Source organism: Tauraco erythrolophus, chromosome 7 (genome assembly GCF_009769465.1).
Source record: "Tauraco erythrolophus isolate bTauEry1 chromosome 7, bTauEry1.pri, whole genome shotgun sequence".
Taxonomy (NCBI): Eukaryota; Metazoa; Chordata; class Aves; order Musophagiformes; family Musophagidae; genus Tauraco; species Tauraco erythrolophus.
This window is the reverse complement of record NC_141471.1, coordinates 33,283,119-33,308,850: the sequence shown is the minus strand read 5'-3', so window position 1 is coordinate 33,308,850 and position 25,732 is coordinate 33,283,119. Positions and strand designations below refer to the sequence as shown.

General features: G+C 39.6%; 1 protein-coding gene across 5 annotated transcripts; it reads left to right on the top strand.

Moving 5' to 3' along the window:
- The first annotated feature begins 254 nt into the window (after positions 1-254).
- On the top strand, positions 255-25,530 carry ANKMY2 (ankyrin repeat and MYND domain containing 2). Of its 5 annotated transcripts, none has more exons than XM_086614495.1 (10): positions 255-400; positions 3,908-3,972; positions 12,240-12,378; positions 14,278-14,376; positions 16,504-16,664; positions 17,781-17,995; positions 19,144-19,279; positions 21,123-21,251; positions 21,702-21,843; positions 24,005-25,530. In XM_086614495.1, exons 1-10 carry the CDS (start codon positions 334-336, stop codon positions 24,226-24,228), a joined length of 1,377 nt encoding a protein of 458 aa, XP_086470621.1. In that variant the 5' UTR covers positions 255-333; the 3' UTR covers positions 24,229-25,530. The 5 variants fall into 5 exon arrangements, with proteins under 5 accessions (XP_086470621.1, XP_086470625.1, XP_086470622.1 ...); XM_086614499.1 differs by lacking the exon at positions 24,005-25,530 and adding an exon at positions 22,046-22,115; XM_086614496.1 differs by lacking the exon at positions 21,123-21,251.
- The last annotated feature ends 202 nt before the right edge of the window (positions 25,531-25,732 follow it).

Here is a 25,732-nt window from a genome sequence, read left to right as displayed (position 1 = left end):
GTTTCCCAACTTCAAAATGAGGACAAGAGAGAAACGGTCCCCTTCTCTCCAGCAGCGCCGAGTTGGGATGGCGGCGGAGGGGGACAACCGGCACCCAGTCCCCCCTTACGCGCAGCAGGAATGGTTTACTCCGCGGCCGGCCCTGGCGAGGCGGAGCTGTGGGAGGAAGTCGCCATGAGGTGCGGGGCGGGGGCCGGCGCTGCTGGGTTCGCCGCAGGGAGGGGGTGCTCGGGGGGCGCTGCGGCGCCCGGGCTGTCGCCGCGGCCGGGCTGAGTTCGCCTCGCCGCACCGTCCCGAGACCGCCTTACCGTCTGCGAGAGGCAGGGGGGCGCGATGGCTCCGCCCAGGAGAGGCGACCTGAGCCCTGAGGAGAAGGACTTGCTGGGAGTGATCGCCGCAGGTGAGCCCGGCCCGGCCCTCGCCCCGCCGCGGCGGTGGGCGGTAGTGCTGCCCCGGCGGGCCCGGCCCGGTGCCTTCACCTCGTCGTCGCGGGCTGGCGAGGCCGCAGCCGGCGCCTCTCCTGGCGGGGGCTGCGCAGCGCTCTGCCCTCCCGTGCGGCCGCGGGCCGGGCCGTGTCGCAGCTTCCGCGGGCCTCGTGGAGCCCGGGCGGGTCCCGCTCCCCGCCGCGCCGGGCCCCGCTGTTGCTCCCGAGGAGGGCTGGCTTCCGCGCCCGTTAGCGGCGGCGGGCGAAGGGCGGGGGCGCTGGAGCCGTTACTGGCCGCGCTGCCTCCTCGCGCGGGCCGCGGGCCGCCGGCACGGCAGGGCTCGGCGGGGCCCGGGCCGCGGGCCTGTCCGCCCGCCAGCCCCGCCTTTGGGCCCCGTCCCTCTTCTCCCAGGCAAGGAAAGTGGCCGTTCCCCTGGAAGCGGGAGTCCGCGTCTCTCGCGCCGGCCGTACGCGGCGCCGGCCGGTATCGCTTGGGTGCAGCTGTGGAGCTCAGGCTGGGGAAACCCAACCGCGAGGGTCTGACTCTGCCAAGGAAAGCTTACGTCTTTCTCCTGTGTGTTTGTGTTCGTAGCGTACACTGACGTTTATCTAATGACTTGTGTCGACGTGCTCTGCAAAAAATGTTTTTTTGAGGCTGAGAGAGTTGTTCAGCCTGGAGAAGAGAAGACTCCGGGGCGATCTCATAGCAGCCTTCCAGTACCTAAAGGGGGCCTACAGGAAAGCCGGAGAGGGACTTTTTACAAGGGCGTGTAGTGATAGGACAAGGGGCAATGGATTTAAACTGAAAGAGGGCAGATTTAGATTGGATATAAGGAAGAAATTTTTCACTCAGAGGATGGTGAGGCACTGGAACAGATTGTCCAGAGAAGCTGTAGATGCCCCATCCCTGGAAGTGTTAAAGGCCAGGTTGGGTGAGGCTTTGGGCAACCTGGTGTAGTGGAGGGTTTCACTGCCCATCGCAGGGGGGTTGGAACTAGATGATCTTTGGGGTCCCTTCCAACCCAAACCATTCTATGATTCTATAATCCAGTTGTTTAGCCTGTTACAGGTTTCCCGGTGTGCTGTTGCCAGACCAGGATGTCCTTGCAGACAGGATGTTCTTAAATTAGCAGAACTTGAGCTTGTCCAGGGTATTGTGCGCCTCTTATCCCTTAGACTGTTTTATTTTACATTTCATGTAAGTGTTGCACTTTCACCATGTTATGTGGTGCATATATGCTTATTGCTGGGGGCTTGCTGTCACACTTGCTGTAATAGTTTGGTTTCATGGTCCAGCAACATGAATTTCCCAGCCCTGTCTAAATAGTTACATTCCAAACGATATTTTGAAAATTATGAGCGGTGTTTGTCGGATGTAAACTCAAAACACCTGATGTGCTCCATGCATTTTTAGATGTAGTTTTGAGGCAGTTTGAACCCATAAGAAATTTTATTTATAGTTTCAGAGCTTCAGTGTCAATTATATTAAAATATTCCTCTGTGTCAGAGACACAAGCATAGGACAGTCAGCAATGAATTTATTATGGATCAGAATCAGTTTGATTGACTCACTTTAATTGGAGTTTCAGGCCTTTGTCTTGCAGACACTTCTGTCTAACTTGCCTGATGCGTATGATTAGGGTTTTGGGATAATTCAGGTTGGAAGGGACCTGAGGAGGTCTCTAGGCCAGCCTCCTGGTCAAAATAGGTCAGCTGTGAGGTCAAATAAGATTGCACAGGGCTTTCTCCTATCAGGCCTTGAAAACCTCCAAGGATGGAGACTGCACAGTGCCTCTGGGCAACCTCTTCTGCTGTCTTACTGGTCTCATACTGAAAATGGTTTTCCTTATATCGAGTCTGAAGCTTCTTTTTCATTCAGCTTCCACCTGTTGCCTCTTGGCCTCCTACCATGCACTGCTATGAACAGCCTGGCTCCAACTTTAAGCTCTAACCAATTCTAGAAGTCTGACTTCCGTCAGTTTAGTGTCTTGATTGGAAATCCTTGAATGCTGTGTCATACAGAACCTGAGCTTGTAAATGCGACTTTGCTTTGCTTTACTTGCTTTAAAACTTACTTTGAAGATCACCTCTTGAAGACTTGCTGGTTTTGATATTTGTTCTTTTGCTGGAATGTTCTTCTGAAAACTGCTCCAGGTCCTAAGAAGCTTCTCACATGTTTAAAAAATTATATATATTTGAAGGAGTAGGCTGGTTGACAGTGCCCTGACTGGCAGTCAGTGTATTTTACTGGGTCTTTACAAGTGTGTGAGATGACTCAGGTGACTGGCTTTTTTCCCTAATAGAATGAATTTAAAAAAAATGAGTAAAGAAACCTGTTTAGAATAGTTAAACCACAACGAAAACTTTATGAAAATAAATTATTTCTAGTATTTGTAATGTTTTTTGAAAGATGAGTCAAAACTGAAGTTTAAAGAGCTAGTTTGCTGAAACTTTGCTGGAAGAGCACCTCCTTGTGATATAGTGAAGATAAACATGAAGGCTATCAGTAAAACGAGGGACGTAATGCTTATTTTTATTAAGCACATTACTGCCAAAAGAGCTTAGCTTGTGATTGAATTAGCGATCAGAAGTTTCTGTTAATTTGCAATAAATTTAATTGCCCCAACTTAGACTCTTTGAGTGTTCTTTTATTTCTGTTTGTTTAAATGTCTGTTGAAGTTGCATTGACGTTTCTGAATAGGCCTTCGAAGGGCTTTAAATTGGGTTCTTAGATCTGTGGCTTAACTGAAAGGGTTCTTATAGCAAATGGAAAATTACAAAGTTATGCCCTGTTTTTCCTTGCACCTTTTTTTTTCAGACTTCAGTCTGCTTAAGCGTTTGGTAATTTTTACAAATGTCAGTGATCAAGCTACCTCAGTCCTTGTCCTTTCCACCTCTATTCTCTGTTACCAAAAGCAAATTCCTCCAGTTTTGGGGACCTGGGAGGTGGAATGTTACAAATTTCAAATTTAAACAGGAAGGGAGTAAATTATAAAGCATGTTTCATTTAGACCAGAAAAGTCTCTGAAATGGGATAATTGCTTTGGTGAGAATTTAGATAGCTCATTTGGATATAAGATGCTCCAAAAGAGGTCGAAGTACAGAATGTGTTAAAATGCTCAGTATCTTTTTACTTATCCAGAATGGTTCTGATGCAGTTTATGAAGAGACATTAGTGTCCTGTTTAGTGTGTGTGTAGATCAGTTACTTCAAAAAACCAAAAAGGATATTTGCTTCTAGTGCATGTTCTCAGACTGCTCCTTGATATTGTGAATTTTTGGCTTTTAGCTTCTAGAACAGAACACTGTTCATTCCTAAGCCTCTTCACTAAATATGATTGATTTATTGGTGGTTAATCTACAAAGATTTGGGATTCTAATCAGGAATGGAACTAGTCTTTTTCCTCTTGATTTTCAATTTATTCCCTTTCTCACCCCACCTCTCTCTCTTTGTGTCTCTTTTTTTTTTTTTTTTTTATTAAAGGAAACACTGAGGAGGCTGGAAGGCTACTGGGCAGCAAGAATGTCCGTGTCAATTGCTTGGATGAGGTACAGCAAAACTGTACAAGGATTATGCTGGGTTTAGCAAGGAAAATACTAGGTCTGAAGACTGCCTTGTTGTTAAATAACATTGCTATACAGATTCCTGGTAATCAGTTATTCTGAAGATATTTTTAGCCTGCAGCAGAATAATGAACCTTTGAAGAGCTCTTAACATTGTTTGTTTTTTTTTTAAAGAAAATTTAAAGATTAATGTTACATAAAGTACTACACTGTTTGTATTTTCTCTCAAGTTCTAGCATGAGATTTGGTGTCTGTAAGGTAAGATGCACACTGCAGCAATACGCACGGGAATGCTCCCTTACTTCTTGTCACCTCCACCAAACTGTAGTCCCTCTGCTTAGGTAGCAGCAGACAGCGTGGATGAAGAAAACCTGTCCCCATCTCACACCCGCATCTCATCGCCCAAAGCCTTATCTTTGCAGAACCGTAAACACGCTCAGTGAGCAGCTAGGTCAGAAGTGGAAAACACTGTCTTTTGCAGAGGCAGATGTTATAGACATGTAGAAGGTAAAATCCTTAAGTGCTACCTGAAGACGGGAGGATGTTCGTGGAGAAAGGAACCTTGTGTGATGTCCATATCTGTTTCCTCTTTTTACAGTGGTTTTCTAAAGCATGCAACATTAATGTGAAGTGTAACATGGAAGCAAAACTGTAACTGTAATTGGCCAGCCTGCAATTTTCATCACTGTGTAATTTATCAATTTAAATGTCAATTGTGTTTCTTCTTAACTTCACCATTTCTTAGGACCCCTGGGAAATTTAGGCTAGAAGAGACCTTCTGAGGTCTCTAGTGCAGCCTCCCACTCAAAGCAGCTTCAGCTCTGAGGTCAGATGAGGTTGCTCTGAGCTTTATCCTGTCTGGCCTTGTAAATCTCCAGGGATGGAGACTGCACAGTATTTCTGGGCAACTTGTTCCACTGCCTTACTGTGCTTAGGGTGAAAATGTTTCTTCCTTATATGTGAACCTCTATTTCAGCTTAACCTCGTTGTGTCGTGCCCTCCTGCCACCATAGCTCTATGTTCTCAATGAATTTGGCTCTATCTTCTCAGTGATCTTCCTGTGGGCACCAGCAGGCTGCTCTTGGGTCCCACCAAGGCCATCTCTTCTCTAGGCTGAAAAAGCCGAGTTCCTGCAGCCTCTCTTCACTGCACAAGTACTAAGGTTCCCACCATGTCTTGGTGGTACTTCACTGAACTCACTGCAGTTTATCCATGTCTTTATTGTACTGGAAGGCCCAGAATCGGACAGGATATTGTAGATGTGGTCTCATGACTGCCGAATAGAGGAAAATTATAACTTCATGTACCGGCTATCTTCCTGGAATATTGTTAGCCTTTTTTGTGCTGCCAACAGATCCATTTTCTGATTATTCTTAAATGTAGGTAAATATTTAAACAATAATTTCTAATGTATGAGTTTCAACAAGCTTCTGACAAACTTCAACAGCTTTGCAGTAAACTTTAGGAAGACAAGATACAATATAAGTGTGTTTGCAACTGTGCTTTGTTATATGGACTTTAAAAGCTTTTATTTTAGTGTAATTGCTGAGCTGGTGCTGAATGACCGCACCCTCGATGCAGTGTTAGAGCAACGTGCAGGATTACTGTTTAGAAGATACGGTTTATTAGTAGAAACCAGAACTGAGTTGTGCCTCAGGCTATTGTTAAAGAAGAAATAGTATTAACAACACTTGCCTAATGCTCGCATCTGACTAAATACACCCAAGGCACATAAGGCTTAGACAGGTCATGTGATGGGCTCCTCACGGTCTCCCCTTTGTCCCCCAGAGCGATGTGTAATGATACATACCAAACAGGAAAGGGCTCAGATCTGTTTAGGATTCTTAATCCTTTAGTCATCTCGCGTCAACTTCAGAATTTTTCTATTATAAACTGTTTTCCCTCTGATGTGTTATTCTAATATCTGTACATAAATAGAGTATGTGAAACCCCAGTTAAACATTAGCTTCATTTGTTGTTCAGTGTCACCACAACGGGAGACTACTTTGAATGCATCAGGTCCTGTTTTCTTCTGCTGCTGTCTTTTCATATTTATATAAATTTATATTACCACTATTTATGTTACTACTGTTGTTTTATTAATGTTAAGAAATGAGGAAACAGCCCTGAAAATTGAATACTTAGATACTGAAATGGGAGCACAATTCAGTTGGGAAATAAGAACTCATTTCCTTCCTTACAGTCCTTTTTACATGAGAGAATCCACAGAACGAGCACAGGTTTAATGTAATTCTCTCTTCTATTTGTGGTACAGCAAATAGACAGTCACAACTTAATAATTTCCACAGGGTGGAGAATCCACAGCATCCAGGAGCAGGCAGTTATATCTTGCACTTCATGATTTAAGAAAATAGGCATGAGATGGCCCTTTAAATTTTTAGTTTGACCCTATATTCTAACTGCTTAGATCTGCTTTCTTTTAGATTAAAAACTACTGATAATCAGCCGTCTTTTCTCTGGGTACCTTTAGATGAGGACCAAGTCACCTTTTAACATCTTCCAAGTGCTTTTTTTTTTTTTTTTTTTTTTTTTAGAATCTTGCCTAAAGTTCTGTTTCTTCAGTAATTGAGCTATAATCAATCATGGCTCTTTTCCCAATCCTTTCGAGTTGTTTCAGCTTCTTCCTTCAAAAATGCAGGCATGAGCTGGACACAGTATTTCAGCATTGCTTCTGCTGTTGTTACATGTATTCACAAACTAATAACTAGCTCCTTGAAGTCTGTTTGCTTTTCCTGCCCATGTGCCAGGACTTGATCACCCTTCACCTCCTGCTGTCTGCAGTGCTCTCCTGGGAGCAGTAGGTCACTTGAAAGCAGAGTAAGACCCCTTTATTCAAATTAGTTTCACAGATGCCCATCATCCAGAAGGTTGTGGATATCCAGCAGATAACAGTCCTGTTTTTTCCTAGCATCTTTTCTGACCAAATCAATTTTTTTGTTGTTTCTTTGTGAATTTAGGTAGCTGAAGAAAGGGAAGGTATTTAGGCTTAATCACTGTTTTTATGAAAACGAAGAAATAATGTAGCTTTTCCACAAAACTTGTCTTTAACAGTTTTGTCAGCTTTAAAACTTCAGGGGCATTTAAGCTCAGGTGTCCCAAAATATTAGGACAAATAGATGGGCAATGGAAGTGGATGGAAAATAAACAAATTCATTTCATTTAAATGCACACTGCTTAGTCATTTTTGGCCTACTGGTTGCTAATTTGGAAACGAAGTATGGAAGAAAGTGTTCAGGAATTTTCTTTCCCCTGGGAGTACGGAGCTTGTAAATAGTCCTGTGACTTCATGTTGGCAGTTTACTGACTTTAACTCCTTCCATTTGCAGAGTGTGGCTAAGATCTTTCAGATTGCTATGGAAAGGCAGTCTAGAGGATTTCTGGCCATGGAGGCTGCCTCCAGTCATGTTGGTAGTTAAGGCTGCGAAGGAGCACTGTAGTACTATAGTCCCATATTTTCTGCAGATAAAGCAGAGAGACTTGACCTGAAAAGGCTTCACAGTTTTTCTGTATTTCAAATAATTTTAAGGTTGTTCATAATCTTCTTATATACAGAACTGTCATTTGGCATTAGCAGCATTACTTTTTTCCTCTAGTTTGGTAATTCAGTTGTTCACTTCCGCAATAAAAAACATCTTTTAGAAATGGTCTACTTTTCTATGCTAATTACAGCACTGAATACTTTCTGGGAATTACAGCAGCAGCCAGCTTGTTAGTATATGAGATATGCATAGCTTTACTCATACTGATTATGTTCAGTGGAGGGTTCTTCAGTTTATCTTGCTGTTCCAGTATGAACTTCCTATGCTAGCAGAAAATGCCCAGATCCTTGGCCTTTATTGAGGAGAGTTCTGTCTTTTGATGTTTTCAATGTAGTGCTTCAAAATACACAAACAAAAGAAAATTCAACAACTATTAAGAATGATCTGGTTTCAGTTCAGGTCGCTGACTGATGCAGATTTTAACTTTTCATCGCTGCAGATAAGCAGATCATCAGAGAAACCTAATGTGTTACATATGTGAAACAAACAGCTTAGCAGGATGACTATAAAGGAGGAGAACTATAGTTATGATTGACATATCTACACTCACTGAACAGTATTTCATATTCTAATTAGTTCATACTTGGCTATAGCTAAAATTATTCGTGCACGTGTCCGTTGACTGCCTTCCAAATCCCACTTGCAGAGAGTTTAAGGTAGGTAAGGGCAATCTTATTCAAAAGCTTTAAGGGTGAAATTTCTGAAGGCTTTTATCCAATGAAAATTCAAGTCGTGTATTTCTAGGCTGGCAGCATTCAGTACCATTTCTGTTAAAAGTCACGAGGCATTTTTACAATCCAATTCCAAATACCTACCTGTTAACGAGTTGGTCTGATTTCAGTAGTGCTGTTCATTTAGGAGAGTTGAAGACATTCCTCAACTAGTATTTTTGTGTTCCTTGTGACACCTTTTTGCATCGTTTGTTTTCTTTTTAGTAACTTCCCATATATTGTCTCAAATAAAAGCCAAACCTCCAGTCTATGTGTTCAGTTTGTAATTTTCTGAATGAATACAACTAGTGTAGTTGCCTGAATCTAAAGAATAAAATAAGGCACGCTTTTTCCATGTTAATGTGGGGCTGGGTTCCTCATTGCAAAGTGAGCTGGGACAGGGAGAGGTGGATGCTGGGACAGTGTCAGCATACAAGTGTCTACAACAGTTCTTCAGCTAGGGTTTTCACAGCTGTTTGTTCTTTGTGTGTTTGGGTTTTTTTTCCCCTTTTCTTCCCTTGTTCTATTTACCCAAATCACCTCTGAATTAACGTCTAGTTAGGTAGCTGGTTTTCACACCTGCAGTGTTGTAGCGTACCCCAATAGCTGCTCCAGTGTGATCCAGACCTTGTGTGACACATCTTGGTTGTGTTTCCATGATTGAGAAGGGTCAAGTGAGCAGGAGAAGTGTAAAACACTGGGAATGTTGGGACCACTTGGGTTACTCTTTTTCTCTTGAGTAACACAAGTCTATGTGGCTATTCCAGTAGTGAATCATCAGTGAATCAACAGTTTTTGAAAAACGTATCATGTCTGTTCTTACACAGTCAGCATAAGTATTTAAATGCTCGCAACATAGTTTTTCTGCCAAATATGCACAGGTCACTGGGATGTAAGATGGTCTGTGTATTTTTTTTGTTGGTCCTGACTCTTGTTCCTTGGCCACCTCCTATCCCCTAATTCTTCTGGTCGATGAAGGCTGAGAAACAGTGTTGTTGAAAACTTCCTCTGTAGTTCCTAGAAGGTAGAAGGTTACTTTTCCAGTTTATTATCTTATTCATCCTGTGGAAGCACACCTCTTCCAGGTCCTGAAGAGAGACTGACTGACCTGCTTTCTTCTTCCCCCGCTTCTGGTGGTGGAGTCCAGCCCCTCTCTGGTTCTGGTACTCATGTGACCCTCCTGCCTCCCCACACATCCTTTTCTTCGCTTTCTAGCTGATGCAGCCCACTGGCCCTGTAGTATGTTTTTTTCTTCAGTTGGCTCCCCCACTATGGCAGCATTAGATCAACTTAGCTCCTAGAATCCCATCCCTCAGTCTACTTCTGGTACATTTTCAGTATCAGGAACTAAGGGTGGTGTGTAATGGCTGGGCTGGCTGTGCCATCAGGTGTTACCCCATTGTGCCAGGGAGTCCTTTGTTGGCTGATGAGCTGAAGAACCTGGTCAAAGGAGATGCCAAGCGATTTCTAGAGGCACTGCAAACTCTATTCCCCTTGTACAGTCAGGCATAATAATTTTCTCAGTGAATATAACCGGTATAGTTGCCTGAATCTAAAGAATAAAGTAAGGCACGCTTTTTCCATGTTAATATGCAGCTGGGTTGTACTTGTAGCGCTGCAGAAGACGGGAGGTGTTAATTTTGCTACCTGTAAATGATGTAACATCCCTGCAAAGTAGACAATAAACTGGGAAAGATTCAATTTTGTCCAAAGGAATGAGGTTAAAAGGCTGGATTTTTGATCAGAAGAATGTTACATAGTAGCTGCTAGAAAATGGATTCTTCATCCTATGTTCCATACTGGAACAATAAATAATTTGTTTCATCTGTAAGCTTAATAAGCTGTCTGCTAGTTTAGTCTTTTAAGTATGTTGTGCTGACAATCCAAATGTCATCTGTCAGAAAACAGACTGTTGCTGAACCTGCCTTTGATACTCAGCCCGAGAAAGGTCTTTGCAGTCACTTCCGTTTCTGCGTAGGGACATAATACAGGATACCAGGCGTTTCCAGAGAAGCTTGTGTCTAGCCTGTCCCTTTTTTGTTTGCTGTGAATGTGAGAGGCTGATATTAGTGTGACTTTAAATCTAGTTTTTCTAGCAGCTGTCCATGTGTTTTCTGCTTGATACGTTTTTTTTTTGATCCACACCACAGCTTGACATGTTCAAAATTTAATCAAAGGTTTTTAAAAAAGTTTCCCAGGAGGAAGGGATCACAAAAAAAAAGGCGCACACCTTTCCTGTGTCCTATAATCTTCAGACAGATTTTTTAATAGAAACAACTGGCATTCAAGATATAAGCAATCTTAAAGTCATTGGTTTCTTAAAATTCCTTTTCTAGTCAAAAACCTTACTACATTCATATCCGCTTACAGCAGTACTTTCCTGCACTGCTGAAAGGGGGCGTATCTGTACTGTGACTCCAAATTGGGATTGGCCCGTAAAAATTGCTGTCAATATAATGCAACGTAAAAGAACAGAATTTTACTTTTCCTTATAAGACCACAAATTAAACATAACAAAAACAGTCACAAATTTGTTTCATGTTTGTGAAGTGATCTCCTCGGGTCTTTTGTTTCTTTAATGGTAGTTTATATTGCATTTTACCAAAATATTTGGGGTTACTACAATACAATGCATCAAGTAATCATTTTTATTGTTTCCAGTTAGGATGGGGGATAATGAAAATATAATACTTAAAAATTATCATTCTAATTTTAACTTTCCCAATTTCCCTCACCTTTAGGAATTTTTTGAAAATTATCCTGATAAATTTAACTGAGTTTTAATTTAATTGGATTTTATTCTATCGTAAATTGAAACAAGAAATGTATTAAGGCTCCAACTGACAATTACATTATTTCAGAGTATCGCATTACCATGTGTTTAGAGAGTGTGGCAGTAGTGCTGTACATGAGTATATTCATGCACACAGCCTTGAATTGCAAAAAACAGGGGAAAATGCCATTTTTATTTCCTTCAGGGAGAAACTGAAGCACACTCCCTTGTATTCAGTGTTGGAGGATGTTCTTGGGCAATTAATGTGTCTCAGCTGATAACATGAATCCTGACTTGATGTTAAGTGAAAATTAACAGCATATTCGAAAAAGCGTATCAAATTCTAAAAATGAAACATCATGCAATTTTCTCAAACGGAAATATGCTTCTCCCTGCCCTTTGAGAGGGAGAGAGCCTGCACTAACAGTTCACTCTTGTTCTGAGCGCTTCCCCCAGTGTTTGCCCAGGTTTGCGTTTATAATTACACCAGTACAACTCTGTCATAAAAACTCGGTGCCTTCCTTGCTGAAGTTAATCGTTTTTGTACAGGTGCAGTTCATCAAAGGCAAGGATTGAGACTGTGTGGTTGGTAAAGTCTCCTTAGAGCTGGGTATCTTCACAAGGGCTTTCAGAGCTCTGGCTGGTGTAAGATCACAGACACAATACCAAAAGGATGGATAAGTGGGAGAGAGGAGAACAGCACAATTACCAGTAATCATGACTGAAAACGAGCAAGATGGGTTCCAGAAACTGCAAATCTTTGCAATGGCAAAACCTGTTCCTAATTTTCTTGTTACTTACCGTGTAATGCAGGGAGGGAATAAATGACTTAGGAACCTAACAAATTTTCTAAAACAGGCTTCTCCTGCTGGCAGAAGCATTAGTTGTCTTTAATGTCTTATACAAAAGGCCAATGACAAATTGGCAGTAAATGGTTTTTGTTTATTCAGCACTGGTCTGGATTTAAATATATAGCACCGCATAATCAGAAAAGTGACATGGGAACTGGAAAATCTGCTGCATGTTTGTAACCATAGTTTTTCATGAGGATTTTGTGAGCTTTTTTGTTCTTACTAACTGAAAATTCCTTGAGGTTTTGTTAGTTGTACTGAATATGTATGTACAAGTAAAAATTATCAATGGTGTGAAGATCAAGAGATATAACTAATTCTTTTTTGCTTCCTTCTTCCTTCCTCTTCCTTTTTTCAGCATGGCATGACGCCTCTAATGCATGCAGCGTACAAAGGGAAAGTAGACATGTGCAGGTTGCTCTTGCGACATGGGGCTGATGTCAACTGCAATGAACATGAGCACGGATATACTGCCTTGATGTTTGCTGGACTTTCAGGTAACTTCTTACTACACTTAGCTTACTGGGGCTTTTTGACATTGATATGTACAGCTTGCCAAAAATGAATAATTTAAAGGAAAATGTTGACACCTTTCTATTATTCAGGTCTAGTGTTACTTACGTGAACTATGCAAATATGCCAAGACCAGTAGAATCATCAGGACAGTGAAATAGGATAGCTACTGTTTGGGCTTGGGATCTTTTTTGTATAAAAATTGACTTCGTTCAGTATTTCGAGGCATATGGTCTATCTGTACTTTGTCCTGTTTGTCTCAGATCTCAAAATTCAGTCTCCTGTGATGGTTTTCTTGTGCAGTGGGATACACTCTGTTTAATTGCACTGTGTACACTGAAAAAGATGTTGCACCATACTGCCTTTTTTAGGACTACAAATCAGTAGCTTTTAGTAATATTTGAAGGTTTTCAGATTAATCCAGTATTTTTCAAATTTTGCCTTTATCCTACGTTATTTTTGCAACTATCATGTGGGCTTTTAAAAATTTATTTAGTAAGTTTTAAAAACGTTTTCTCACATTAATTCTTCCTCTCCTCTTCCTTTATTTTTTCATTAGAATATAGCTGTATACATCTTCTCCTGTCTCATGTGGTGGTTTGCAGCTTTCCACTTGCTATTCTTTTTCCCTAATGAAAAGAACAATTATTTCCTTGAGTGAGGAAAAGACATTACACAAAAAAACGTTGTTCCTTCTGGGGAAAAGATTAGATTTGGGAATATTAGGTTATTTTAAGTATCTTCTTTACTAGGCCACTTACATCTTCCCAAAAAGGAGATTCTAGGAAAGTAAGATTTCTTAGCAGGTAGAGTTTAAACTCTGCCTTCTTTCATCATAAGTATAAAAAAAAAGAGAGGCATATGCACATACATGAACCTGAGCTGGATCATCAGATTGCTTTTCTGCTGAAACTTTGGTGAAAAGATTTGGGAAATTTCAGCATTCTGTGGCATTAGGCATTATCAGAGTTGCAGAAGATAGATGGGAACAAACTCTTAGAGGCTGTTAAGTGATTGCAGCTTTGTGGAAATTGCTGGATTTTTACTCTTTTCTCACAGCTGAGATTTTAACCTGTCATCTTGGGTTTGAATGCTTCTGAATGTTGACTTTAAGGTCCTTACCTGTGAGCGCAAAAGGTACATGACCACCCACTACTGACACAATGCCTTTGTTTTTAAATCAGAAACGTTCGTTTCCATCCACCACTCTGTCCTTTTTTTGTATTCGCTTTTCTTTACCTAGCATGTACACAAAAACTGATAAAGTGAGAACACCTTTGAAAGCAGAAGCAGCACGAGTGGTGACAAGTGTCCTTATTAGTCTCTGAAGGGCACCAATTAAGTCATCTAATCTTCCCATCAAACTGTAGCTTAATTTTACTTGGTATTTAGCCCAGTCTGAACACCCAGTTCCCGCTGTGGAAAAAGGAACAATCTGTTCTCTTCTCTATGCTCCTGCTACATAATAGTACTGAATTTCGTGTTTTTCTTAGAATAGCAAATGCGATAGTTGAACTGTCAAACTAGATTAGTAGAGTTTGCTTCTATAAGACTATCCAGAGGGACCAAGCTCTGGTGTAGTTAGATGTGTGTGACTCCCATAAGCTCCACGGGGAGCTGAATGTGTGTTATAGAGAGCAGGGTTACACCCTGCCTGAATTTAGTTTTCACTTTGATTTGACCCTCTGGAACCATTAATAAGGAGGCAGCACCATGCCCTTCTCTTAAACTAGTCTTAAAATAATGACATTTAAGAACATTCACATTTCCCCCAGTGTTATTCCTGGTCTTTAAGAAATTCGCTCCTTGTTTTTCTACAGCATAAAGAATTACAAGTTCTAGTTTGTTCTCTCTCATTCCCTATGTCTTCCCTCCAAATGCAGGAAACAAAGAAATCACCTGGATGATGTTAGAGGCTGGAGCAGAGACTGATGTTGTCAACTCGGTGGGAAGGACAGCAGCTCAGATGGCTGCTTTTGTGGGTAAGGTGAAAGTCTATTATCATTTCCTAAATTCCTAAAGAAGTAAAACGTTAGATTCTGATGCTTTTTGTTGGAGAAACATTATTTAATGACCTGTTCTGAACTGACACAGTTGTTCAGCTTTTTTTCCACATCTCATTCTGTAGCAGAGTCAATTTGTGAAAACGCTTTATTTCATAAAAGCACAAATGATCTTATCTGTGAGAATAGACGCTGCTGTTCTCCAAGCATGCGAGTTTTTGCAATGTCTTCGCTTTTCAAATGGTAAGAGGAAGCTGGTCACACCTGAGGTGTCTGATGTGCAGGTGTGTGCTTCTGCAGGAGAAAGTGCATAATTAGAGCTTCCTCTGTAGGAAGGACCAAACGTAGCGCTAGGAGTCAGGAACTCGCACCTGAGCTTCGCCAGGAGCATGCTGCATGCCACAGTGAGTCACCTCCTGCCCTTCTCCCTCTGCAGTTGGGAAAGGGAGAAGTCTCAGAACCTGTTCTGAGGTAGTCAGTACTTAGTGACCTAAACTTGACTGGAACAAGATAAAAGATTTGAAGATTGTCATTCCAGTGTGCTGTGTGATCCTGGGAAAAACATGCAACCAAACTTTTTTCTGTTGTTATATTTCTTTTTCTTTTTTTTTTTTTAAACTCTTTTTACTTCTGTACCCACGTTGACAGTGCTGGGAGATTCCTGGATTAACATTCCCAAATATACCACTTTTTCTCTATTTCTGCAAGGATGTGTGATAGAATATTACCAGAAAAAGTGGAGTCATTTTAATAACTTGGCTATTGCTGTCCAGATGACCTTCTCAACAACCAAAAATGAGGACCTGTGTTTTCACTTCAACGCAGCCTTCTTGTATTGTTTAAATGTCTGAGAACTCCCTTGCCAGTCCATTAGGTGTTCTGGATTCAAGAGCCTACCGTGCCATTTAGATTTACTGCCTTGAATAGTGAGTTAGTGCAGTTTCAATTTCAATCGTATGTCATTCTGGTCTTTTAAAGAGAAAAAGATTGACATTGCTCACTTGAGGTTCAAGCAGCAAAACCTTATGTCAGAGAAGTCCACTCCTATTAATTATACTTTGGATTTGGAGAGTCTTCTCTAATGTGATGCTGAATTGAGTTATTAGTGAACGGGGAATGTTATCTCCAACATAATTTTGGAGATTTCTTGTTTAAAATCTCATCACATCACCAAGATAGAATAAATAATTTCAGGCATACTGAGATACGCGACTCTGTGAAAGTCTGAACATTGGAATCCATTCCTGTTCTTTTTTATTCTCTGTCCAATCAACATTAACTCATCTGTCAGTGTGTAGGAAGTGAGGATACTTCTTCCCCTGTCGTTTGTCTTACACTGTGCTCTATTAGCTTAGAACAGTCTCTTCCGAAACTGGAAAGTTTTAAATGCTGGAATTTGGTTGGCTGTGTTGTCTTCTGCCGATTAATAGGGTTAGTGCCAAGATAAATCAGTTTAAAGAATGTGGTCCTGAACTAGAGAAGCTAAATTTTACTCTCTCTTTAGGCAAGTAATCCATCATATTGTCAGATGTAGAAAAGAAGAAGGGAGTGTAACTACTCTCATCTTGTTACTTTCATCAGGGTCGGGGTTTTTTTTTGGTAAATTTTAAGCATGTTCTGTTCTTATAATTTCTCCCACTTTAGGTTAACACATCACTATCTGCTTCAGGTCTGAAAACTTACAAGTCCCAATGCAAATGTCATTAATTTTTGAAACTACAAAGGGGAGAGAACTTCTCCTGAAAAATTTTAACATCAGTATGACACTACTAGTATAGTATAACTTTGGGGAGAAATACCTATTATCTTAGTTTTGGCTTACCAGGGAGAGAGGGTGCAGGAGGGGGACACAGTTCTCAGAATGAAATTCCATGGAGTCCTTTGCTGCTGGGAGTCAGTAAGTTGCACTTACTGAACATAAAAGTGGCCCTTACTGAATGTAAAAGAATGGCCAGAGTTGCCTGTTACCAGTGCAAAGCATACCACGCTAAGCTCCTTTGTGGGTAATTCTCACCTGTATTGCTTATAGATTTGGAGTTGGGTCTTTTATATTTTGGTTATTACTTCATTTCATTGGTGATTTTTTTTTTTCTTGTGTGCCTTTAGGTCAACATGACTGTGTCACCGTCATCAACAACTTCTTTCCACGTGAAAGGCTGGACTACTATACTAAACCACAAGGCTTGGATAAAGAACCAAAACTGCCAGTAAAATTAGCTGGGCCTCTACATAAAATTATTACTACTACTAACATGCATCCTGTAAAGGTAGAGTGTGTGTTGGCATGGGAACTGTTTCTTTATGTCAGAAAGCATTCAGCTCTTCCGAGAGTCCACTGAGATCAAAAGCGTTATCCACTAATTCAGATTCTTCTGGAAATGAGAAAGAATTGGGCTCAACGTTCAGACATGATTTAAAAAATGAAGCTATTTCAGTGTTTATATACACCAGAATCTTGAGGTAACACCTTTAAGTGGAGAGATTCTTCGTTTTTACATCAGTGACCATAAATAGCTTGCTTCTTTGGCTTTCTTTTTTTCCTAACACCCCTCAAAGTGGAAACATAGAACAATTTCCTATCTTAACAAAATCTCATTGTTCTCTCAGTGCTTGTCTCAGCATCTATCATCCTACCTTCATCACCGGTTCACCATAGTAACATCTGCAGCTGTTTCTGAAAGTATGGGCAAGAGATGTTTATTTTTACTTCTCAGTATATTTGCTGCAAATAATGTCTTTTATGGTTTGCTCCTCCCATACAGTTCAGAGAAATTACTACATGTAAATTCAAAGACAAGTTCTTTGGATTTGCCATTCAAAGTCAGGAATTTGTCAACAGTTGCCAACCAGGTATCTGCAACACATAGAAATAGTAATGTACCAGTGGCAGCTAATTTAGTGACTAGAGTATACAGTTTCCTCTTAAAATGTTTAGTTCAGTGCTTTACTAGTCTACCTGAAGTATTCCAAGATTATGTGAGATTGATGTATTCTGTAAAACTGCTTAAATCATCCAAGTCCAGTTTACTTTAGATGTTCAAAAGGAAAGACATTTCAGGACAGTGCATGGTAGTTTCTGTAACTTTCTTTTGAAATGGTTTTGATTCTTCAGGTCCTTATTCTGGAAAAATCCTTATTATTTTTAATACCAGACTTAATTTTGAATGTTTCTTGTATGGGAACTGTGAATTACAGTATACTAAATAGTAATGCTAAATAATGACTGAAAAAAGAAGAGGAAGACTGCATAAGTGGAAATAGAGGAATATTAGAAACTCCACTGAACTTTAGCTACAATGAGCTATATAACCTTTAATGCTAATGCACAAGTTTGAAAATATTAGTTCCTAATTGGATTACATTTTCTTTAATCTTTCTCATAGATCGTGTTGCTGGTAAAAGAGAACCCTCTATTGGCCGAAGTAGAAGCACTGCAGAAATGTTACAGGGTTCTGGATCTAATTTGTGAGAAATGTATGAAGCAGAAAGATATGAATGAAGTACTTGCTATGAAAATGCACTACATGAGTTGCATCTTCCAGAAGTGTATTACATTTTTAAAAGAGCGAGAGGATAAACTAGATGGATTTATCAAAAGGTAGGTATTTCTACAGAGGGGTCTGAGGGTGTATGTATGAACCAGCTTTATAGATACCAGAAAAAGACAACTGTAGTAATAGATGGGAATGTCGTGGATAAAGGCTATGCTGAGCCAATTTTGAAATAATCTCAGTTGCAGTCACTTCAGGGTGGCACTGTGACTCCCTTTTTTCTGTCTGAAGTGGCATTGTCCTTTCCTGGGGTACAAAGGAAACATTTCCTAGAGTTTCAGCTCCCTGCTGGAACTGGTTAGAGCTTGGCAATCACACGTACACTATGAAGCCGCAGAGCACAACATGTGGTGGAGAAAAAGGGGAGTGATAGGTTTGAAAAATAATTTCTCAATGTCCAATATGGATCATATGGGAAATTCTGTCATGTCATTTTACTCTCTAGCAGTCATACAGGGTGAGATTTTTTTCCAAAATCACTTAAGCAACCAAGAACTGCAAATCCCACTGGCTCGGGATGAGACTTAGACTCTTAAATCACTTAGACAGATCTTCAGAACCTACTCAGAGTTACAAAACCCGCTGCCTGATCTTAAGCATCAAAGTAAATGGCCTGGCTTTTAGAAGGATCACATTCCCCGTAGACCTTTGTGGATTTGTACATGATACTGAAAATAAATGATGAAATCAGCTTTTACATACTAAAAACAAATAGTTCATCAGTGATCCGTATAAAAAAGTAGGAGCCAACCAGATAAATATAGAAGCATCAGGACTGTAACGTTATTAAATGTAAGTAAAACATAATTTGTGTTTTGAAGTGTTGTGTATTCTTCAGTGTTTCTTTTTACAATACTCATTTTAAAGTGCAACAAAGCATGTTGCTGCTTCAGTCTGATGCAGATACTAGTCTGCCTGTAGATGATTATTTTTCTCTGTGTGGCTGAATTAGTAAGTAGTGGCATCAGAGCATACATTTGGTTATTTTCTATTTCATTATGCATTAGAATAAAACCAATTTTGTTTGCGTTTTAAACACTGTTGCATTTGAAGTTACCAAATTGTTTTGACTTGTATTTCTTCTCTGTAATTTGAAAGAGGACAGAGTCAGGAGGACAGGGCACAGCAAGCCGTGTATTTGTTCTGAACATTTACTGTGTGATTTCTTGTTTGACTTCGGTTTTAAAAAATTTAGTCTCTTGAAGGGGAGAGAGAAAGATGGTTTCCCTGTATATCAAGAGAAGCTCATTCGAGAAAGTATCCGAAAGTTTCCTTACTGTGAAGCTACGTTGCTCCAGCAGCTCGTGAGAAGTATCGCTCCTGTTGAAATAGTAAGTTCTTCCTATCAAGAAAATACTTTCTAAGCAACTTGCGTAGTAAATTCAGTTTGAACTAAGCCATCTTTCTGCTTCTCAGCTTCTGCAATGTATTATATTAAGCAACTGTTTTTTGACTGTCCCTGAACTCTCTGGCAAACTGGAATTTTATTTTACGTATTGCAGGAAAATGCTCTAAAATACTTCAACTAGCAGGCTTTTTCCTGTACCCATAATGAATGCTTAAATACCTCAGCTTTTAAAGAAAATTGGAACAGTTTGTTTATGCGTCAGAGCTTTCTTTTCCTATTCTAGGATGTCTATTCTGTTTTTCTTTGCCAATTCGCTTTTACAATTTACAGATTCAGACACAGATGAAACCCATTTTGTGCTATTTTTTCACAATGACTAAATTCAATTTAAGATCAAATAATTTCCTAGATTTAATGCATTTCTAGCGTACACAAAAAGTTGGAAATACATAATGGTATGAAAAGGGAAAACATTCTGTGAAGCTCCTTTTATCACAGAGAGAGGCAAAGTGATGCAATACAGAGTAAAATGTATATCTAAATTAGGAAATCAAGATCACAAGTAAAAAAATCTAACTTCAGTTTTCCTCATGCATCTTTGCCTACATGCTCTTCATTATAGTACTGTTAATTAGTTCATAATAAATCTTAGACAAGAGTTATTAATTCTTTTTTAAGAATGTTCTCTCTGGTCTCTGAGAACTAGATGTTACATGTACTAACACTGGGGAAGTGGAACAATTTTGTGATGTGTTTGGAATATGCTGAGTGAATTAAAAATAGCCTCCATCTTAAGTGGCTCCAGTCTACTAAAATGTCCTGAGGCTTAATGCAATTCCTACTGTTTGTCTAAGCCAGAAAAATAAACACAGTGGGAAAACATAAGCCATCATGATGCATTAAGACTTGCTTTAGAACAAACGTTTTCCTTCCTGTCCCTTTTTTCTTTAGAAGAGCTTGCAGTCTTTTCTGCTTTCTCCCTTTAAAGAAACACAGTTTGTTGCATTGGATTTCTGTCCATTCTGCAGAACTGCGAAGGAGGAGATGCTATAAATTTTCGCTTGTCTGGAAGGCCTTGACCGTTGGCATGCACAGTTACTTGGATTCAAATCTGGGCATCTCAGCATTGTCATAGTCGTTATGATCGTGCCTATTCCATGGTAGTCTCACAGTTTAAGGATTTACTTAGAACTGGAACAACTTGGCATTTTTTTCCTCTAATATTTACATCATTGCCCAAAAGACTAGTCGTAATTTAGGGTTACTAGGAAAATATACTAAATCTTACTGCTTGTATTGCATGGGAAAGATACTGCAAATAATATCTAAATAATAACATGGAAATAATTGTTTTGAAGATTCCGAGTTCTCACCATTTGGTCTGCAGTATCTGAGTACACTGAGCACGATAATACGTCAGTGACACGCAAAATATCTTTCTGTGTGCCAGCACAGAGGCTAATGTGCGAAAACCTCCTGCATATACTCTACAAGTGGATGACAGTGTGCAAAGAACACTGAGTTCATTAGTAGTAGTATTAATAATTTACAGAGTAAAAAAATTATAATTTTTATCCTTCCCTCTACAGAAGCTAAAGACTAAATTAACTTTATATACAAAAATTTATCTAACTATATAAATGTTAGGTCACGTATGTTAGTTCAAGTTCCATGATTCAATTTCATGTTCTTGCTGCTATGGCATCCTCAGTGAGACTGCAGCTGGCCACCTGGAAGCTTGCATTGCTTTGTTTTCCTCTTGTCTGTCCCTCTTTACGATAGTGTTGGTTTTTAATCTCATTACTGCCTCTTGTCTTACCTTTCAGGGCTCTGATCCTACAGCTTTTTCTGTACTTACACAAGCTATTACTGGCCAAGTGGGTTTTGTGGATGCTGAATTCTGTACAACTTGTGGGGGAAAGGGAGCAGGCAAAAGATGCTCAGTATGTAAAATGGTAAGAATCCATAAAGAGTTATAATAAATCACAAAAAATAGTACCACAGAGGTGCTGAGGATTTTGAATATTTGGGTGTTTACTGTGTAGACTTAGGAGCAATGGCATGTTTGCTTACACTGAAAATGTGCGAGCGATCTTCTTCTGGGAGAGGTGCCTGAAATTCCTAAATAGGAGTACTTGGATTCCCAAGTGTGTATGTTTAAGAATTAAGGAAGAGTAAAATTTATGTTTAGAGTTAACAAAACAAACTGTAGAGTTTTATATAGGTTAGAATCACTCCACATGACCTTCCAAATTGCTTAAAATACCATTAAGTAATATACATGGAGAGATTTAACTTGGTACACTAAGAAATGCAAGAACATTGTATATTTTTTTTAGTACATAAAGATATTGTGTATTTTTTTTAGTACATAAAGATGAATTGATAACTCTGGTAACTTTCAGGTGATGTACTGTGACCAGAACTGCCAGAAGATACACTGGTTTACCCATAAAAAAGTTTGCAAGACCCTGAAGGAAATTCATGAGAAACAAGAACTAGAAGCTGCCAAAGAAAAAAGGAAACAAGAAAAAAGGCAAAAAAAAGGTTAGGATCTATAGTTTACTTGCTGAAACTAATGCTGCTTTAACTGCACAAGGAACAATAGTAAAAAGTCTTAAAATCTCTAACAGCTGAGGTTGAAAGAAAAATCTTTGTTGTAACATAGCAGCATACCTGCATTTGTTGGAATTCTAGTCTTTCAATTTATAAATGCTAAGTACTTCTGAAATCTGGTTTCTAATTCCAGAGTTAACATAGGTTTCTACAACTAAAGCATTCTGAATCACACTGCAGTGTTTCAAAATCCGAGTCTTTAATCAAAATCGTACAGAGGTTTCATGCTACACCACCTTTTGTTGGAGGCATTAGGACAAGTTGGATAAGAAGAAAGCAGCCCGTTCCTTCCAGTTGGAAAGGTTAATGAAGATGTTAATTCTCCTGTAGTATTTTCTTCTTCATAATCACAGTACCAGGTTGTGTTGTGTACTTTGAATGTGAAGAAAGCATTACTCTTTAAATTGTTATGGTGTTTTCCTCTCTTCAGTAAGCAAATTAATACATAATGACAGAAAAAAAACACTGTATCACACACACACCCTCCCTTAACTTACTGTGATACAGTGTTTCTCTAAGTGAAATAGTAGGAAAATTGGGGTGAAATCACTTTTTCTTTTTTACAACTTATTAGATTCCGCTTCCCTTGTTTTAAAGATTGTAGAAGTGCACTGGACAAATCACACTTCCTAAAATGGCAGTATTCTTCACTTCAGCTGGACTGGAAAAACTATAGCAGGATATAAATTAGTAATAAATTAGTAATTATGGAAGTTTTCAACAGCTCCAGTTACAAGAGTTGCTGTTGCATGGGATCAAGATGACTATGGAAGTTGGAGGCAAGGATACTAGAAATCCCTGAACATATTGCCTACTAATACAGCAAAACATAACGAGCCGTGAGCAGTGTGATACCTCACACTGGTGACAAATACGCTTGCAGATACATGTTAACTGGACAAATCAGTGGCCAGGTGCTGCCCTCTTCAGAGGTGGAGACAGGATCTTGGTGGACAGCTGTTCTCCGTCCCTTCCTAAAAAGCGAAGCTAACATTTTTTGACATGTAGATGGTGCAGTAGTAAACGTTAATCTTCACTAACTTCTTCAGCTACATGGCCAACACTCTATAGACCTTATCAGATCGTGCATTGTTAGCAAGACAGTGAATTCATCGTAGCTTAGAGTCACCTTGCGAATGGTGTTGTATCAAAGCTCTTCTTATCAACAGCAGTTTATTTCAAAAAGCTAATAATAGCCTCTGCCAATCCTATACATCGTGGGGGGGTGGGGGGAGTCTCACAGCTGCAACTACAAGGAAAACCAAGAGTTCAAGGGTTTCCATTGTACGAGGGTGAGTGCTAAGGAAGTCTGTGCTTCAGCCTGTGATTAAGGCAGTTAGCACCATAGCCAAATAAGACCTTGGCAGGGCTTTGGCAGTGTTGTGGCCAGCTGTGACAGTGTTTTCAGCTGCCTGTCAATCATAACAGAATAAGAAACCAGATTAACTCCTTCTGAAGGTGCTGGAGCCCCTCCGCTTTCCCCTCTTTCTTTTCAGAATTGCGATCGCACAGCCCCTACTTAGCAGAACTACAGCAAACAGTTTTTTCTCTGAAAACATTGCTTGAAAAGTAAAGGTGCAATAGCCAATTCTGTTCCATGCAGCCAGGTTATAAATTTCAGGATGACTCACTTCAGCTGGTTCATTGTGGTCAACAGTTCATTAGCAAATAATTTCTTCAGTCTGTTATATGCAAAAATGCTTCCTATGTAATCAACTACATGCTGCTTTTTAAAAAAAAAAAAAAAGAAAAACAAAACTCTCCTGTAAGAGTAGTGTCAATAAAGCACATTTGAGTCGAAAGTTAAAATAACTGCAGTGTCCTACTCTGATCCTCTACATATGACAAAGGAGGATGGCAAAATTGAAGATGAATTAATGAGAGCTTTGTGTAGAGTTAGTTTCAGAGTAATCTTACACCGACTTAAGCAGAACTGTAGTGTCTTAGGTCTTTTTTGACAAAGCTTGGTTAAATTAATCACTTCTAATTGATTCAAAGTTTCCTAGTGTTTATTACTCTTCAAAAATAAAAATGTTTGCTTGCATATGAGTTTAGTGTTCCTAAACTCATGAGCAATTTCTCTTTTGTTTAGATGAAGTGCAACTCGTAGAGGGTAGTTCTACAAGCGAAGAACAGTCAGATCCTGGTCCAGATGCTACCAAAGAAGTGGATCCAAATGATGGTACTGACCGAACAGAAGACCCTGAATTTACCAAAGAGACAGAGGCACTAGCCCTGCACCCCGAAAGTCCACTGGAAAGTGAGACTGGCTTATCTGACATTGCTCTTCAAAAAATTCAAGATTCAGAAGAATAAGAAGAAAGTAGGAAGGGACAAAGTGTTCTGGCTACGTCCCTGTACCTCAAGAGTCATGAAGAATTTTTTGTGCTGACCATGTCTGAGTTCTTACAGCATGGCTTATGCACGACTCCCTTTGAAAGACAGCATGTCTCTGTTCATCACAAGATGAAATACTGGCTAATTTTTCTAGAAATACTTCAGAAAGTTCTGTTGTAGATTGTCAAAATAGGTATTTGTTATCTGATAAAAACTAGAGTGGCATAGATCCATCTGTATGTATACCAACAGTAAGCATAGTAAAAATCTATGAGTATCTGTGGTTAATCAGCCACTTAGTGAAAAACAAATTGGGATTATTCATGTTTTCAGAACATAAAATCTATTTTAATTGTAATATTAGTATTTTTTTTCTGCAAGTACACAGAACTGTAGTTAAAAGCATTGGGAAGCCAACTGCTAAATTTGTTTTTTACACCACTTTATGAAGCTTTATCTGAGGGAATTCAGGAGCAGTTAAGTTTCTGAAAATACTCGTCTGAATTCTGAACTTTTCATGACATGACTGTAAATATTTTTGACTAGTGAGTGCACAACAATAGTGTCTGTTTTGTGGCAATTTCATTAAATGGTACTGCCATTTCAGATATCTCAAGCTGACTGTGAAATGTGCATTTCAACAGAACTGTTTCACTATTGGTTTGGTCAAAAATATTCCAAGTTTGTCAAAGTCTAATGAAGGGAAGACCAGAATGATTTAAAATATTTTGACTGACAATAATAATGGCTTCTAAATCTCAGTTTTCAGGTGAAGATGTCTTGTAGCACAATGGGATGTTGCTTATGAATTATTTCATAAACATAAAATTGCTCATGCTGAACCTGGTCACAGTGAATTAAATGGGAAAATTCATGTGTGCATTGATACAACTGGGACTTCACTTGGGCTTTCAAATAAATACCAAATCTAGAAAATAGCTTCCCTTAACTGTGCTGTTTTCACAGGGAATGCCACAACCAACACTATTGCTTGCTGCATAAGGATGGCAAAATTCGAGATTCTCTAACTGTTGGATGAATAGCTGGTGTTTTGAACATGGCAATATCCTTAAACTTAGAGGAATAAGGACCATCCTCAAAATAGAGGGAAAATGCTAGTAATTTTTTACTATTTAATATATTGAGAGTTTTTGTTTAATAGTCTGAAAACTGTAAGAGTGAAGATACATAAATGCTTCTGTGCAGGGAATGTACCTGTGTTTTAATTTCAAAGATCAGAAGAATAAATTATGAAGAATAAAGGGAAGTTTTTTAAAAGAAGGGAGCTGAGTGTCAATTCTTGTTTACTGCATCTCTTAACACCTGTTGGGACATACAGTGACATTCTCATTTGACATGCATCGACTTCCTGTAGCTCGGGTGCACAAGTTTAATTTCATGACAAGTGGCAAGCAATAGGTAAATGCCTGGGACTTAGATATGGAGTCATGATGTAGTCACTGTCCACTCTTGGATCTAGGAA